This window comes from Erythrolamprus reginae, chromosome 2, assembly GCF_031021105.1.
Source record: "Erythrolamprus reginae isolate rEryReg1 chromosome 2, rEryReg1.hap1, whole genome shotgun sequence".
NCBI classification, from domain to species: Eukaryota; Metazoa; Chordata; class Lepidosauria; order Squamata; family Dipsadidae; genus Erythrolamprus; species Erythrolamprus reginae.
In genome coordinates this window covers 229,929,903-229,946,528 of record NC_091951.1, presented here as the reverse complement: position 1 = coordinate 229,946,528, position 16,626 = coordinate 229,929,903, and the positions used below count along the sequence as shown (strand labels likewise).

Genomic DNA, 16,626 nt, shown 5'->3' with positions numbered 1-16,626 from the left:
AGGTTTTATTCCTTTGACCCAGAGGTGGAGGACTTACTCCAGTACCCTCCAGTGGACACTCCTGTCACCTCTCTGATGTCCAATGCACTAGTGCCTTCAGAGATGGCAGATGGCCTACGCCCAGAGGATAGGAGAGCTGAGAACCTAGTCAAACGAATGCACCATCTTTCGGCCTGGTCTCTGAGGGCTGCTTCGGCGGCCTCCTTCTTCAATAGGGCCTCCATCTTGTGGCTCCAAGATATGCTCTCCAGGCTGGGCCCAGAGGACACTCGCCTACGCCAGGATATTAATAAACTCATTGCCACTGCTAAATTCTCTGCAGATGCCACCCTAGCGTCGGCAAAATTCTCATCTCGAGCACTGGCGACTAATCCCTCTGCCAGAAGATTGGTTTGGCTTCGGTCATGGCAGGCAGATGTGAAATCAAAATGGCGCCTTGCCACTGCACCATATCAGGGTACCAAACTCTTTGGTGAGTCGTTAGACACTGTCCTAATTGAGGACAGGGACAAAAGAAAGGTGTTGCCAAGGTCAGCGAGGAGACAAGATAGGCGAGGGGCTCCCTACTTTCGCAGACAGGCCTTTCGGCCGGAGACATCCTCGACTTCATCACCAGTGGCCCGGACCTATGGACAGGGGGCTTATACCCAACCGTCCTTTCGATCTGACAGAGGTGGATACGGGGATGGGAACCGCCAGTTCCAGCAGTCTCGAAGATCCTATCGAGGCGGCAACAGAGGGGGTTTCCGCAAGCAGAAGTGACTCCAGTCACGACCCGCCCATAGGTGGCCGCCTCCAATTCTTCAACGAATTTTGGGGCTCTATCTCCACCGACGTATGGGCCTTAGAGACGGTGAGTCAAGGTCTGCGGATAAACTTTTGGAGGACCCCCCCAGTCAGATTTATACAATGCCCCACTTTGAGTCATCCTCAAAAGAGATCTCTTATTCTTCAAGAGGTCCAACATCTCTTGCACATTGGAGCCATAGAACCGGTCCCGGCAGACCAGAGAGGCAAGGGGTTCTACTCCATAGTGTTCGTAGTCCCAAAATCCTCCGGCGGCTGCCGCCTGATCTTGAACCTCAAGCAGTTGAACATTTATATCCGGTATCAGAGGTTCAAGATGCATTCATTACAAACCATCCTGGCCTCCATCCGTCATCGGGATTGGATGACCTCCATCGATCTCAAGGAGGCGTATTTGCATGTTCCGGTTCACCAGCAACACCGTCAATTTCTCCGCTTTTGCCTCCAAGACCGGCACTTTCAGTATAAGGCCATGCCCTTTGGCCTGTCCTCAGCACCCAGGGCCTTTACCAAGCTCCTGGATGCATTAACAGCCAGCCTCAGGTCACAATCCATACGGCTCCTAGCTTATTTAGATGACATAATCGTCCTTTCCAGAAGCCCAACCAGGTGTCTGCTGCACCTGGGAACGACGATAGATTCTTCTTCAGGCATAGTCTTCCTGTCATCAGAGAGGCAGAAGAAAATACGGACACTGATATACTCAATATCACGCCGCACCAGAATTCCCCTGGCGCTGCTCTCCCAATTGCTGGGAGTCTTCATTTCATGCATCAGTATCGTGCCATGGGCTCGGCTTGACGCCCGACCCCTACAGTGGCTCCTTCTTCCATTCCAAAGGGCTCGGCTGAGCAATTCCAAGCATCGAGTGCACCTGACCACAGCAGTTCGGCTTTCCCTTCCCTGGTGGACATCTCCAGCAATAGCCAGGGGTTCCCCCTTTTTGCTCCATCAGGAGGTGACCATCACCACGGACGCGAGTCTGTCCGGATGGGGAGCGCATTCCGGCTCCCAGGTTGCGCAGGGCAGATGGTCAGCCTCAGACCTGACAGACCCCAACATCAACCTCCTGGAACTACGGGCAGTCTTCAGAGCACTGCAAACCTTTTCAGAGACTGTAGCGAACCGCCACGTCCTCATACTAACAGACAATGTGGCAACCAGAGCCCACATAAATCACCAGGGGGGCACACGGTCGGACCGCCTAATGCAGGAGGCGCACGCCCTGATGTCTTGGGCAGAGATTTACCTCGCCTCCATCCGTGCAGAACATATCTCAGGAGTGGACAATACGCAAGCGGACTGGCTCAGCCGCACAACAATAGACCCGGGAGAATGGTCCCTGAATCCAGAGACATTCCAACTGATAGTCCACCGTTACGGCATTCCAGTCGTGGACCTGTTTGCTTCACATCTCAACCACCAGGTCCCACGGTTCTTTTCCCGGTTCCCAACGCCGGGAGCCGAACAGACGAATGCACTACTGTCACCATGGCCGGCCGGTCTCCTATACGCCTTCCCTCCGGTCAGTCTAATACACAGGGTAGTAGCCAAGGTCATAGCGGAAGGAGCAGACATACTTCTGGTAGCTCCTTTCTGGCCCAGGCGCCCCTGGTTTACCGACCTGATGGATCTATCGCTGTCCCCACCATGGAGGATTCCATGCCATCAGCTGACTCTGACACAGGGTTCCATAATTCACCCGGACCCGCAGTGGTGGAAGCTTGCCGTGTGGCGATTGAGGGGAACCGCTTGAGGGAAAGACAGGTTCCGGATAATGTCATCCACACCATACAGGCGGCACGGCGCCCCTCAACCACCCGCATATACCAGGCGACCTGGGCAGCGTACAGTACCTTTTGCAGGGCGCAAGGGATCCTACCTTTGGCCTCCTCAGTCCTCAACCTACTCGAGTTTCTGCAGAAGGGCCTTGACAGGGGGTTAACTCCTAACACCCTTCGCAGACAGGTAGCTGCCATCGCAACTATACTTCGACCGGACCCACTATGCCCAATCTCTCACCACCCTTGGGTTAGAGATTTTCTCCGAGGAGCAGCGAACCTGGCACCACCGGTGATTCACCATTTCCCATCCTGGGACTTACCTTTGGTTCTCCAGGCCCTCACGGCTCCACCTTTCGAACCTTTGAGGGAGGTGTCCCTTCGCATTATTTCGATTAAGGTGGCCTTTTTAGTGGCCATAACCTCCGCACGCAGAGTTTCTGAGCTAGCGGCTCTATCAGTGCGCCCGGACTTATGCATGTTTCACCCGGACAGAATGACTCTCCGCTTGGACCCTAGTTTCATGCCTAAAATCAACACCCATTTTCATAGGTCACAGGATATAGTGCTCCCGGACTTTTGCACCCATGGCTCCCACCCATCGGAGCTCCGTTGGCATAAAGTGGATGTTCACAGAGCAGTGAAAATATACGTTCACCGTACAACTGCATTTAGGAGATCAGAAGCTCTCTTTGTTTCCTTCCTTCCCAGTTCCATGGGGAGGAAAGTTTCAGCTAGGACTATCAGCAGATGGATCCGCTCCTGTATCATTGAGGCATATAGGGCTAGATCAACTCCATTACCGGACAGAATTACTGCCCACTCAACCAGGAGTGCAGCCACCTCAGCGGCTTGGACCACACAAGCACCAATTGAGGACATCTGTAGGGCAGCTACTTGGGCTGCACCCACTACCTTTATTAGACATTACCGTTTGGATTCGTTTGCTTCTGCTGAGGCCGCCTTTGGGAGAAGAGTATTGCAGAGAGTTTGCGCTCCAGTACCCCTGGGCCAGCCTAGGCCTCCCTAAGGTGTTGCTTGGGTATATCCCACCTTGGACTCTCTGAAGCAGTGCAGTGGAGAAGGACCGTTGAACTTACCTGAACGGTCTTCTCGCTGCACTGCGAAGAGAGTCCAAACCCGCCCGGCTTTTTGCCCAGGTGCACTGTTCAGTTGAATTCAATGGTTAAGATTGTTGAATAAATTAGCTTTGTTTCACTATTCCTTCGTTTTTTCTTGACTGACCTAAGGAGGGTAGTGGTGGGCGGGACATAACAATTATGCTAATTTTTAACTCAGTCCCTGCCAATCAGGCTGAATAATAACCCACCTACCTTGGACTCTCTTCGCAGTGCAGCGAGAAGACCGTTCAGGTAAGTTCAACGGTCCTTCTCGATCTAATCTGAAAGTCTTGCAGGTGAAAATAAAGTGATTGCACTTAGTTAGGCATTCCCTCTTCATTGTTCTATGATCAATTTATAATTTGTGTTTGCATTGATTGGTAGTATTTATACATTCCCCTACTTTCTGTTACCTTTACACATTTAGAATAATGAGCTTAACTTCAAAACAGAATTTTAGGGGAAGCATACCTGAAGTAATTCAGTAGCACCAAAATATTCATTCTTCTTAGCACCTAAAAAAAAGAACATGTGCTATGGCAGAGAAGATGCAACTATTATGACAGTTGACTTTCTATTCATGGATCTATATGAAAACATGAACGGCCAACTCTGATTTAAAGTTTGCAATGTGATGGTGCTTTGTGGGAATACTTTAACAGATGAAAGAAAATTCATTATTTGTATTTATTTGAACATGTAAGTTTTTGTTTTTTTAAAAGTTGCAGTTATTGAGCTTAAAGATTTCTGAATCATCCTCCCCCCCCAAAGAAAATCTAATTACTACAATACTTTTGTGATGGTTTAATTGTGGATTAAATAAAACACACTATAAAACATAATTTGTACTATTAATACTTTTTATTATTGTTACTTTCAAACTAAATTTATTCAAAAACATATATTTACTTTTGCAGAAAATGTAAACGAACCAAGACAATTAATGCAACCAGTGCCCCCTCGCAAAGCAAATACTGATATAAATGAGATTCAGAAAAGAATAAAGGACATCATATATCAATTCAAAAATGGAATATGGTTATCGAAGATACCACACTTATACAGAGAGGCATATAATGAAGACTTTAATACAGCTTTGCTGACACAATTTGAATACTGGCCACATATTTGTGTGGTAGGTGCTAACTTTATCACAGAAGATAACATTACTTGTAGACTAATTTTCTGATTTGAATGTATGTTTAAAATTTTCAAATAAAAATCTTTAAGATGGTTTACGTGGAAATCAGAATTTAAAATCAGCTTGTAAAAATCTATTAGGATTATCAAAATGTTGAAGCTTATTTATAGGAATATATAGAATTCCATTCTGAATAAAATTGTTGAGGGCTTCCTGATGAATTTATAGCAGGTATCTCAGGTTTCAGAATCCTGGAAGTATCACTGTACATAGTGGTGAAGGGTTTTTTACCTAATTGTTCTGTGGGTGTGACTTGGCATGACTTGGTAGGTGTGATTTGGTGGGTGTGGCAGGAGAAGAATACTGCAAAATCTCCATTCCCACCCCACTCTGGGGCCAGTCAGAGGTGGTATTTTTCCGGTTCTCCAAATTATTCAAAATTTCTGCTACTGGTTCTCTGAACTATTCAAAGGTTTCACTGCCGGTTCTCCAGAACGTGTCAGAACTTGCTGGATTTCACTTCTGATTGAACAGTACCTTAGCAAAACCATCAGTTGAACTTGTGTATCTGATGTGCTTCTGTATAAGCCTCTTATCTGGGCTCAACAGAGTTCTTAATTCAGAAATTATGAAGATTTAAAAAAATTCTGTCAAGTAAAGTCAGGTAAAATCTTTTTGTATGTTCACTCCTAGGTAAACCAGACATGATTCAATGGGAAATCTTTGAAATGGGTTTAGAGAGAATTGCCACTTTAAATATAGTCATTTAAATATCTGCATGTAATCAAAGGACAGTAGAAACTTGGTATCCCTGGGCAGCATTAACTTTGCAGGTCAAAGGGCAATATAGATTAAAAAATGAAAGTTTTTAGGTTGTGTTTCTAGCTAGCTTGGATTATAAGGGGACATATCTAGCACCATAAAGAGCAAGCATTTGTAGATGGGAATATGCTATATTTTGGAAAAGCTATTTATTTTGAAATGTACTGCCTTGCTGTATTAAGAGTCTACTGTCTGTGCTATAACTTGATGATCACATGCATAATTTACTGATACTTTTCCCAATTTATTTTAAACCTAAACTTATTTCCAAATGTCTGTTTACAGGATTAACCCATTTTTAAAATGCCCATTAAAAATCAGTGATAGTTAGGTCTGATTCCCATTGCCTGATGCTCCCGGATGTGTTGTCTTTTGATTCCCAAATTTCTAGACAGAATGGCACATTAGTTGGTAACTGAGAGTTGCAGTCTAGTACCTTTAGGGACCATGGTTGTAATAAACTGCCATAGTTATATGAAAAATGAGAAATTCAGCCACAAAGTAAGTGATTTGGGGTGGAAAGATTTACCTGAAGCAAAAGAAGTATTTCTTCCCAAATCTGGACAGTCTTTTCTCACAAGTTTATATATTATGTTTATATGCTGCTCCAAGACACATATCATGTTAGACCTCTGAATAATAGCTTAAACAACTTTTGAAATAGTTTTAAAAGCTGGAAAAAAATACAAAATCAAAATTATTGTAGTTATTGGAAAAAGCATAATGGGTGTAAAGTTTTACCCTTCAGGAAGGGAACAGATAAGTCCCCATATACACTAAAATGTTACTGAGATAACTAAAGTTATAATAATTTTGTAACCTTTACAAAGAGCATGCCTATTGGATATCAGAGGAATACTGCTCCAGGGAAGGAAACAGCAACTGAGAAGACCCAGCAACCCTGGGCTATCTGCAGATAGTTGGGACATGGAGGGAGGAGAGTTCTCTTCCAGTTCTGAAAAGTTAGCAGAGATCTCTGGGAGAAAATGGTCACGCAGATATGTCAGCTTAACTAGCATTGAGCTTGAATATTTTACTCAAATGTGATTTTTTTAAAATTGCTGCTGCTTCTGTTTTTTCAAAGGCAGAGAAGCTATCTTCCACTGACCAAACAGATATAATTCTCTACCCTCCTGTGAAAACGCATCACCCAGGAATTGGCGTTTCAAGCCAAGAAAGAAAGTCTCCGCCTCCTTTACTGAAACAGAGTATGGAAACTAAAACTGTTACCCTCCACATAGACTTCAAGCAAAATATTGCAGCCATTCTGACAAAATACTCTAGTGGTCTTTGGGCTAACGCACTCCCAAAAGTATATGAAGACACATACAAAGCAGCCTTGCCTCAGAATCTTTTGGACAACCTCGACTTGCTTTCAGATATATGTACGATCAGTTACGTTTCCGAAAATCCAAAAAAGGCAATTCTCTATGCAAAGCCAAAACAGAACACAGGGGAGAACCTGAATATTATTGCTAAGAACTCCACAAGTGAAGGCATACAGAAACCAGCTGAGCACCAGTCTACCAAAGCAAAGCAGGACTCCCAAGGGGATGATTTGGAACACATTCCTATACCTCCTTTAATTATTCCAGAAGAAATATCACCATCTGTATTGGTAGTGGACCTATATTCTACAAATGACGTCGTTGTTAGGTACGTTTTAAACCATTCTTTGACATTTCTCTGGTGAATGGAGTTGTTTAAAATCACAGGTAAGAATGGGGGTAGGAGGGAATCTCTATTAGAACACTTCTAATGGGCATATACTGTTGTGTGTTGCCTCTGTTTATTGAAGGTTCTTTATTCCAGCAGATTCTTCTTTGGGGGTTAGAAGGGATTTTCACAATGTGTGGGAGATCCTTTGGAATAGCTTGGGAGATAGTGAAAATTACAGCGGCATTTTTTAAAATGTTAGTCTTAAAACAGTTTGTGTGAATAGGGGCTGGTTTGTCTAATAGGAAAGAAATTCAGATTTCATTTAAGTACTTTTCCCCATCTTTTAAAAAACATGTCTAGCCTAGTATGCAGTTGAATCTTCTTGAAGATTAAAAGAATGGAAATTCCCTGATTCTGAGAGTTTTTTCTGATACAGCGGTACCTCAAGATACGAACCCCTCGTCTTACGAACAACTCGTGATACGAACCCGGGGTTCAGAAAAATTTTGCCTCTTCTTACGAACTTTTTTTGAGTTACGAACCGGCGTTCGGCGGGGCTTCCCAGCAGCCTCCCGAACGCCGGTTCGTAACTCGAAAAAAGTTCATAAGAAGAGGCAAAGTTTTTCTGAACCCCGGGTTCGGTTCGGGAGGTTGCTGGGAAGCCCCCCAGCCCGGCTGTCACCTTTTAAAACAGTCGCGCGGCTTCCCAGCTGTCTCCGAACGCGGAAGTTTGGGTTTGGCGTTCGGCTTCGGGAGACAGCTGGGAAGCCGCGCGGCTGTTTTAAAAGGTCACAGCCGGGCTGGGGGGCTTCCCAGCACCACCCCGAACCCCGAACTTCCGGGTTCGGGGTTCGGGGGGTGCTGGGAAGCCCCCCAGCCCGGCTGTGACCTTTTAAAATCGCCGTGCGGCTTCCCAGCTGTCTCCGAACGCCGAACGCGGAAGTTTGGGTTTGGCGTTCGGCTTCGGGAGACAGCTGGGAAGCTGCGCGGCTGTTTTAAAAGGTGACAGCCGGGCTGGGGGGCTTCCCAGTACCCCCCCGCACCCCGAACCTTTGCCGAACTTCCGGGTTCGGGGTTCGGGAGGTTGCTGGGAAGCCCCCCAGGCCGGCTGTCACCTTTTAAAACAGCCGCACGGCTTCCCAGCAGTCGCCGAACGCGGAAGTTCGGGTTTGGCGTTCGGCTTCGGGAAGCTGCTGGGAAGCTGTGCGGCTGTTTCAAAAGGTGACAGCCGGCCTGGGGGGCTTCCCAGCAACCTCCCGAACCCCGAACTTTTGCCGAACTTCCGGGTTCGGGGTTCAGGAGGTTGCTGGGAAGCCCCCCAGCCCGGCTGTCACCTTTTAAAATAGCCACGCGGCTTCCCAGCAGTGGCCGAACGCCGGTTTTTTGCGGGGGGGTTTTTGGTTGCACGGATTAATTGACTTTACATTGTTTCCTATGGGAAACAATGTTTCGTCTTACGAACCTTTCGTCTTACGAACCTTCCCCTGGAACCAATTAGGTTCGTAACACGAGGTATGACTGTACTCATGTCTAGGGCAGGACTAGACTTCATATTCTCCTGATCCCTGACCAGCACTTTAACCACTACACCAAACTGTTTCTCAGTCATGGAAATGGTAAATTTCCATTCAGTTCATTATAGCAGCAGCATATTTCTTCAAGTTCAGATGGAAACCTAACAACATGAAATCTAAAACATTTGTGTATTATTTTTGAAATATATTAAACCTTTATTACTGTCATAAAGGTCAGTAGATTTTTGAAGCATACTGAACCTTACAGTCCATAAAGTTTTAACTACATGATGTTAAAATTCTGACAAGATACTTCCTTTCTAAATTGATTCAACAGTAACAGTAGATTTGAACTAGGAGTAAAATTGGAGCTGAACCTATGTTGAATAAAATCCATTTGATGTTAAAGCTCCTGTTTTGATTTTGAAAACTAGTATCTGCTATAAGTGCTAAATGAAAAGTTACATTTCATTGTGGAAGAAAGAGGAAGAGAACAATATTCTGAAACTGACTCAACAAGTCAGAAATAAACAGAAATTTAGGAAACTTATTCTGTAAAATCATGATTTCCTACTAGATTGTTTTTGTCTACAATTAGCTTTATTATACTACTGTATTGGTACTGTATATTTGTATTGAATGATATGTGCATATTGTGTATATCTGTGTATTGTGTGTGTATTTTTATAATGTGCTATTAGTATTCTATTTTATTTCTAATAATTGGCATACTAATATTTGGATATATTAATATAGTTTTGACCTAGATTTTATTCAGTTAAAGAAAGAGGGCAAATATACTGCTGCATTTTTTATCAGTTGAAGCTTCTATATGGTCTTCAAGGGCAGCCTCACAGAGAGCACATTGCAATAATCAAGTTCTGAGATGACCATTTGAAAGACCTCTCAATCTAAGAAGGAGTTCAGTTGGTAGCAGATGGAGCTATGCAAAGGCCTTTTGGGCCATAATTACCACTTGAGTTTTGAGTCCAATTGATTCCTAGTTTTTGCACCACTCTTTAATGGGGAAGTGCTACCCTTTTCAAAGTTTCGGCAAATATAAATGGTCCAAATATTACAGATACTCACTTTTGGTAAGACAAAGTTGAAACCAATTGATAGTTAAATTAGGTAACCTGACAATACAGTGAAGCAAGTATTTTCTTGAATGTTAAGTAAAGGTGTCCCTTTTACATGCTGATTTATTGTTTTTTTGTAACTGATGGACATTCTGGATAATACTGTGCTACATGTATGACTTTATTAGGGGAGGTAGATCATAAAGACATTCTCATACTAGAAACATACCCCTCAACAAATTGCGGAATCTACTAAAGGCTAAAAACATAGAAATGCAGAGTTAAACTCTTAATATCCTGAATGACTATTTGGATGATCACTGAGAATATATATTGCAATTAGGCATATTCAGAAGAACAGAAACTTAAAATTCCTGGGTAAACTTATATTTATAACATTCAAGGAAATCAAACAATGCATTCATTATATAAAATATAGTATAGATTTTGTTGTAAACAACTTAGTAACAATATTTCTGTTTGATTTGTGAATCTGTTCAGTTTTATATAATTTTTTAAATTATCCTGCTGCATTTAATTTATTAACATTATATAATCTTATTCCAGTGGTCCAATAGAAACTGTTCAAAGCAGGTAATAAAATATATAAAGAGAAACATACTAACACATTCAGCAGGCTGCAGTAATGTTTGCTATTTCCTGCAAGGAAGTATTAGAGTTTGCAGCAGCAATCACATCCAGAAAGTACACACAAGTAACTGATTCAGCAGGATTCAATAACTTCTCTTTATATATAATATAACAGTGTTTCCCAACCTTTTTTGAGCCGGGGCACATTATTCACATTTTCAAAATCCTGGGAAAATTGAGGGGGGGGGGATCTTTTCCTCCCTTTTGCTTTATTTCTCTCTCCCTCCCTCTCCCTTCCCCTTTCTCTCTCTCTTTCCATTCCACTTTCTTTCTCCCTTCCTTCCTCTCTCTTGCTGTCTCTCTCTTTCTTTCTTTCTCTCTCTCTCATTCTGTCTCTCTTGCTATCTCTTTCTTTCTCTCTTCCTTCTCTTTCTTTTGCTCTTTCTCTCTCCCTCCTTCCCCCCTCTTGTTGTCTCTTTCTTTCTCTTTCTCTCATTCTGTCTCTCTTGCTATTTCTTTCTTTCTCCCTTCCTTCCTCTCTCTTTTGCTCTCTTTCTCTCTCCCTCCTTCCCCCCTCTTGCTGTCTCTTTCTTTCTCTTTCTCTCTCTCTCATTCTGTCTCTCTTGCTATCTCTTTCTTTCTCCCTTCCTTCCCCTCTCTTTTGCTCTTTCTCTCTCCCTCCTTCCCCCCTCTTGCTGACTCTTTCTCTCTCCCTCCTTCCCCCCTCTTGCTGACTCTTTCTCTTTCTCTCTCTCTCTCATTCTGTCTCTCTTGCTATCTTTCTTTCTCTCTTCCTTCCTTCCTCTCTCTTTTGCTCTCTTTCTCTCTCCCTCCTTCCCCCCTCTTGCTGTCTCTTTCTCTCTCTCTCTCTCATTCTGTCTCTCTTGCTATCTCTTTCTTTCTCCCTTCCTTCCCCTCTCTTTTGCTCTTTCTCTCTCCCTCCTTCCTCCCTCTTGCTGTCTCTTTCTTTCTTTCTCTTTCTCTCTCTCTCTCATTCTGTCTCTCTTGCTATCTCTCTGTTTCTCTGTCTTCCTTTTTTCTCTGCAGAGGCCAGCAAAGCTTTTTCTTATTTTAAATGTTCCGGGTGGGCTGGCAGGGGGATGGGGAGCGTGCGTGCATGCGCCCCAAACATCCCAAAGAACCTTCACCAACCTCTGCTCTGAGAAGGTTTTCTCCGAGCGCTGGCCGCCGTTGCAGCCACCGCTGCGGGAGGAGCTGGAGAAAGGGGCAGATCGGGCGAGCAGGCGGGCGTCAGCAGCGACAAGCCAGGGGCGTGAGGGGGCGTGAGGCACAGGGTGGTGGTGGCCGCAGCGCCAGCCTCCGCACTTTCGTGGCTCCCCACCCCAAACTCCAATGCCCGGCTCCTTGCGCATCCCTGGAAAAGGGTGCTACATTGCCGGCTACTACCTGGTGCCGCCAGAGAATTTCCAGCTGGGCGGTGCACTGCCGGTGCCTCTGATTTGGAGTTCCTGCTCGCAGCCGCCGCCCCGGCTACTGTTCAATGCCGCTGCTGCCAGCGCTCTCCCGCTGGGCCCCAAAGGCACCAAAAAGGAGGCGGGAAGAATGAAGCTCAGCTTCCGATCTCGGAAGCTGAGCTTCGCGGCACACCTGACCATGTGCCGCGGCACACTGGTTGAAAAACACTGTAATATAACACATGAAGTAAATATATAATACCAAAAGCAGGTTTTCCAATATGGTAGTAAATACAAGCAAAACATAAGCAGAGGAGAGGAGTTTCAGTTTTAGTTTCAGCTCAGCATAGCATGCAGTTTTAGTACAGAACAGTTGAGCTAAGCCACTCCCAGGCTCCTCCTTGCTCATACAGCAAATACTGTTTCAGTTTCCAAACAGCCTTCAACTCTCTCACACTAGGTTACTAGCTAGATGAATACTAGTGGATGTTGGTAGATACAGGTAGATTTTTCTTATTTTCTTCCCCAAAAACTAAGGTGCATCTTATACTTCGAAAAAGATGGTATGTATTGGTCCATAGATTATATAAATAACCCAATTGTTTTAAATGGTGTGGCATTTTAAAAACTGAAAACAAAGCGAAAGAAAAAAGAAATTCTAAGCTTTGTCACTAGGCTGCCACAATTTCAGCAAAAATCAAAGTGCAACAGATTCAATGCTTCCTCTATGTCTATGGATTCATCTCTCAGCACTTCCCACTGCCTATCCTGTCAAACTCTGTTTTCCTCTTTGGAAATGTATTCAGGATTTACTCCTTTTGTAACTCTGATTCAATTCTACCTCTTTCCAAACCATGCCTATAATTCATCTTTGGGTTCTGTGCTCTTTTGATGCTTCTTTTTTCTTCTTCATTTTAATAAACTGCCTTCATCCACAAGTAACTGTCCATATGAATATCTTTCTTTTGTTACTAAGATTTTTTTTTTACTTATTATTATTACCTTATTATAGCAAGCATCAGTGTAATAAGCAGCACTTGGTGAGATGAGGGGCTGTTTAAATTGGCCATAATTTATGTAAATAAGACATAAATAAGATCTTCACTTTAAGTGACATCTAAATATGAATTCCAATTAGATGCATTAGGTTACCTCTTTTTTGGCAACTGGTGTTAAAAGCTCACCAAATCATCTTTTTCTCTAGGATTTGTTTTAAATAAGTTTGTTTTAAATTACTCTTTCCCTGAATGCTCTACTCTGTTATGCCTCTGCAGAAATGTCTGACGTTTTATTTCTAATTTCTGGTAGCAGATTATATTATGTAGTTTTCGTAAGTCACTTTCTATATGAACAAAGTGCTTGGATAAGCGAGAACCTCTATTAATACTAAAAGGACTGTACATAAAATATAATTTGTATTTTTATTACTCTTAAACTGTAGCATCTTGTATTGGATTCTCCTATTCCAAAAGAGTACATATATATAAGAAAATGAAGTTATTGTTTGTTTTAAATATATTTTGGGATCAGAGACTGTTTTAATTTAACAAATTAAGAACTCATATAATAAAAAGCGTAGTAAATACATTCTAGTGTTCAGAAGATGAGAATACAGGTAAACCTCAACATACAACCACAATTGGGACCAGAATTTATGTTGCTAAGCAAGGCAGTTAAGGGAGTTACGCCCAATTTTACAACAGTTTTGCCACAGCTCTTAAGCCAGGGGTCGACAAAGTTGTTCAGAATCTAGGAGCCAGCCAAAAAATTTAGGAGCCAGAATTTTTTTTAAGCAAACTTGGTTTTTTGCCGAGTCTCCACCTGACATCGCTTTCACCCCCTCCCCCCCGGCGCAGGCCTGGCTCCGCCGAGCCGGCTCTGCTGTACTCCCATCGGGATCCGAGGGGAGACCGTTAGTCAGAAACCGAAACAGAGAAGAAGGAAAGGGAGACCGGGCCGGGGACGGGGGGGAGGGGGGAGGAGGGGTTACTGGTCGGAAGTCACCGCGCACGCGGCCGGAGGAGGAATGAACAAAACCTCACGCCGGGAGGGGAGGGGCTTCCGCTTCTCTCCGAAGGCGGGTGAGCGGCCAAGATCGGAGCGTCTGTGTGCGGTGGGGGGGAGTGAAGGGGTTCGAGTAGGAGGCAGAATGGAGGCAAGGGGGGGAGGGAGAGACGCACGCAAGCGCAGGGGACGCTGGGAAAGCAGCTCGCTCCGAGGTTGATGGGCGGAGCTACGGAAGCCAAGATGTACCATTTCTGGGCGTAAACACAAGGCGGGAAAAATATACTGTATACCAGTGATTTTCAACCTTTTTTGAGCCGCGGCACATTTTTTACATTTACAAAATCCTGGGGCACACCACCAACCAAAATGACACAAATCTAATAAATAAATAAATAATAAATACATACATACATACATACATACATACATACATACATACATACATACATACATACATAAATAACCCCCTCATATATACAATCCCATGTAACATCCCCTTATAAATACAGTCAATCATCAATCATCCCTCCTGAAATTTATACCACTGTCTCATTTCTGGGTACTTCTCCTGTCTTTTCCCCTTTTCTCTCTCGTGTTTCTCATTTCTCTCTCTTCCTCCCTTTTTCCCTCATTCCTTCTCCCTCTCACTTCTCCTCTTTTTCCATCCCTGTCTCTCTCCCCCCCTTATGTGTGTGTATGTATACACACTCCAACCATTTCCAAAACCAGTTGAGGGCTGGGTTTTTTTTCTCTTTTATCCTTTTCAAAAACAGGTGTGGGCTGGGGGGGTTTTCTTATTATTTGGGTGCTTTTTACCATATGCTTCAAGAATCACCTCTCTCTCTCTTTTGTTTCACTCTCCTCTCATTCTCTGCCTCAATCATTTTCTCATTTCTCCTTTTTTCTCCCCTTTTTGTTCTCATTTCTCTCACTCTCCTTTCCTCTCCCTATCTGTCTTGCTTTCTCTCTCTCTTGCTATCTTTTTCTCTCTCTTGTTCTCTTATTTTCTCTCTCTCTCTTGTTCTTTCTCTCTCTCATGCTTTCTCTCTCTTGTTCTTTCTCTCTCTGTTGCTCTCTCTCTCTTATTTTCTCTCTCTCTCTCTCTTTCCTTTCTCTCATTCCCTCTTTCTCTCTATCCTTTCTATCTCTCACTCTTTCCTTCTCTCCCTCCCTTTCTCTCTCTTTCCATTCCCTCTTTCTCTCTATCCTTTCTATCTCTCACTCTTTCCTTCTCCCCCTCTCTTTCTCTCTCTTTCCTTTCTCTCATTCCCTTTCTCTCTATCCTTTCTATCTCTCACTTTTTCTTTCTCTCCCTCCCTTTCTCTCTCTTTCCTTTCTCTCATTCCATCTTTGTCTCCTGGGGCTGACTGCGCCTGCCCTGCACCCCCCACCGCGGAGGGAAAGCATTTGGCATCGGCACCGCCAACCCCCCCCCCCTCCACAAGCAGCAAAAGCCTCTGCGACTGAGCCGGAAGGCAAACGGCGCACCCCACCGCTTAGGCTTTTGCTGCTCCTGGGGGGGGGAGGATTTTCTCCTCCCCGCCCCCCCGGCAGCCAAACGTCGCTGGTGCAGGAAAGCAGCGTGTTAAAAGGCGCGCTGCTTTCACGGAAAACAAACCCGGCTTTCCTGGCAACGGAGGATGACAAGCAGGATGAAGCGGGGTGGAGCAACGCGAGGCTCAAGCAGGCAGCTTCCGCGCGTTTCTTTCAGCGGAAGAGGAGGAGAGGGAGCGGATCGGGCGGGCGGGGGCTGCGCCTTCTACTGCCGGCGCCTCCCCGCCCCCGCCCCCCCCCCAGGCAGGCAGGGGAATGGGGACTGCGCGCCCATGGAAAAGGGCACGCAGGGGGGGTATTTTGGGGTGCGCGGGTAGCGGCGGCGGCGGGCAATAGCCGGGGGGCGGCTTCTGCAAGTGGGAGCTCCAGGGCTGAAGCCTCAGCCCTGGAGCTCCCACTTGCAGGAGCCACCTCGCGGCACACCTGGCCATGTCTCGCGGCACACTGGTGTGCCGCGGCACACCGGTTGAAAAACACTGCTGTATACATACAGTACAGCAGGCAACATTTTCTAGGCGCCAGACAACATTTTCTAGGCGCCACTGGCGACCAGGCGCCTGGGTTTGTCGATCCTTGTCTTAAGCATTGTAGTTATTCAGTAAATTCCACAATCAGTCTGTAAATCCAGCTTCCCCCATTGACTTAGCTTGTTGAAAGCTGTCTGGAAAGGTTACAAATGATGATTGCATGACCCTGCGACCCTGTAACTATCATAAGTATGTCAAACACACAAATTTTGATCATGTGACTTGCGGAGAAGCTGTGGCAGTCACATGTCACTTTCTTCAGTGCCAGTGTAAAACCTTGGTCACTAGAAGAATAGTAAGTCAAGGACTACCTATATTAACTCTTCAACTGCTCCGAATATTTGTAGTTACTGATTTATATACTAAGTGGTGTCCAAATGAAATCCATAGGTACGTGGGTGCAAACTATTCTGGTGCCCAGGAATCCATGGAAGAGGAGATGAAAGATTGGTACAGTCGGAATGCCTCAGTTTTGCAAATCCGGTACCCTAATGTTGGACAGGTTGTTGCTGCACTTGCAGAAGAAGATGCTTGGCTGCGAGCAAAGGTTATTTCAACAGAGGGCAATAGAATAAAGGCAAGTGCAAAAAGTATCTGTACTGAAAATT

At 44.8% G+C, this 16,626-nt stretch overlaps 1 protein-coding gene across 7 annotated transcripts in view; it reads left to right on the top strand.

Annotated features, from left to right (window-relative positions):
- TDRD7 (tudor domain containing 7) overlaps nt 1–16,626 on the top strand; it is a 53,929-nt gene that overhangs the window by 24,652 nt on the left and 12,651 nt on the right. For 4 of the 7 annotated variants that reach the window (XM_070742241.1, XM_070742242.1, XM_070742240.1 and 1 more), the window contains exons 6-8: nt 4,627–4,848; nt 6,761–7,328; nt 16,409–16,595. In XM_070742241.1, the coding sequence (XP_070598342.1) occupies nt 4,627–4,848; nt 6,761–7,328; nt 16,409–16,595 (977 nt within the window). Of the gene's footprint in view, nt 1–4,626; nt 4,849–6,756; nt 7,329–16,408; nt 16,596–16,626 lie in introns of all 7 variants that reach the window. The other 3 variants (XM_070742239.1, XM_070742238.1, XM_070742235.1) reach the window with 1 other exon arrangement.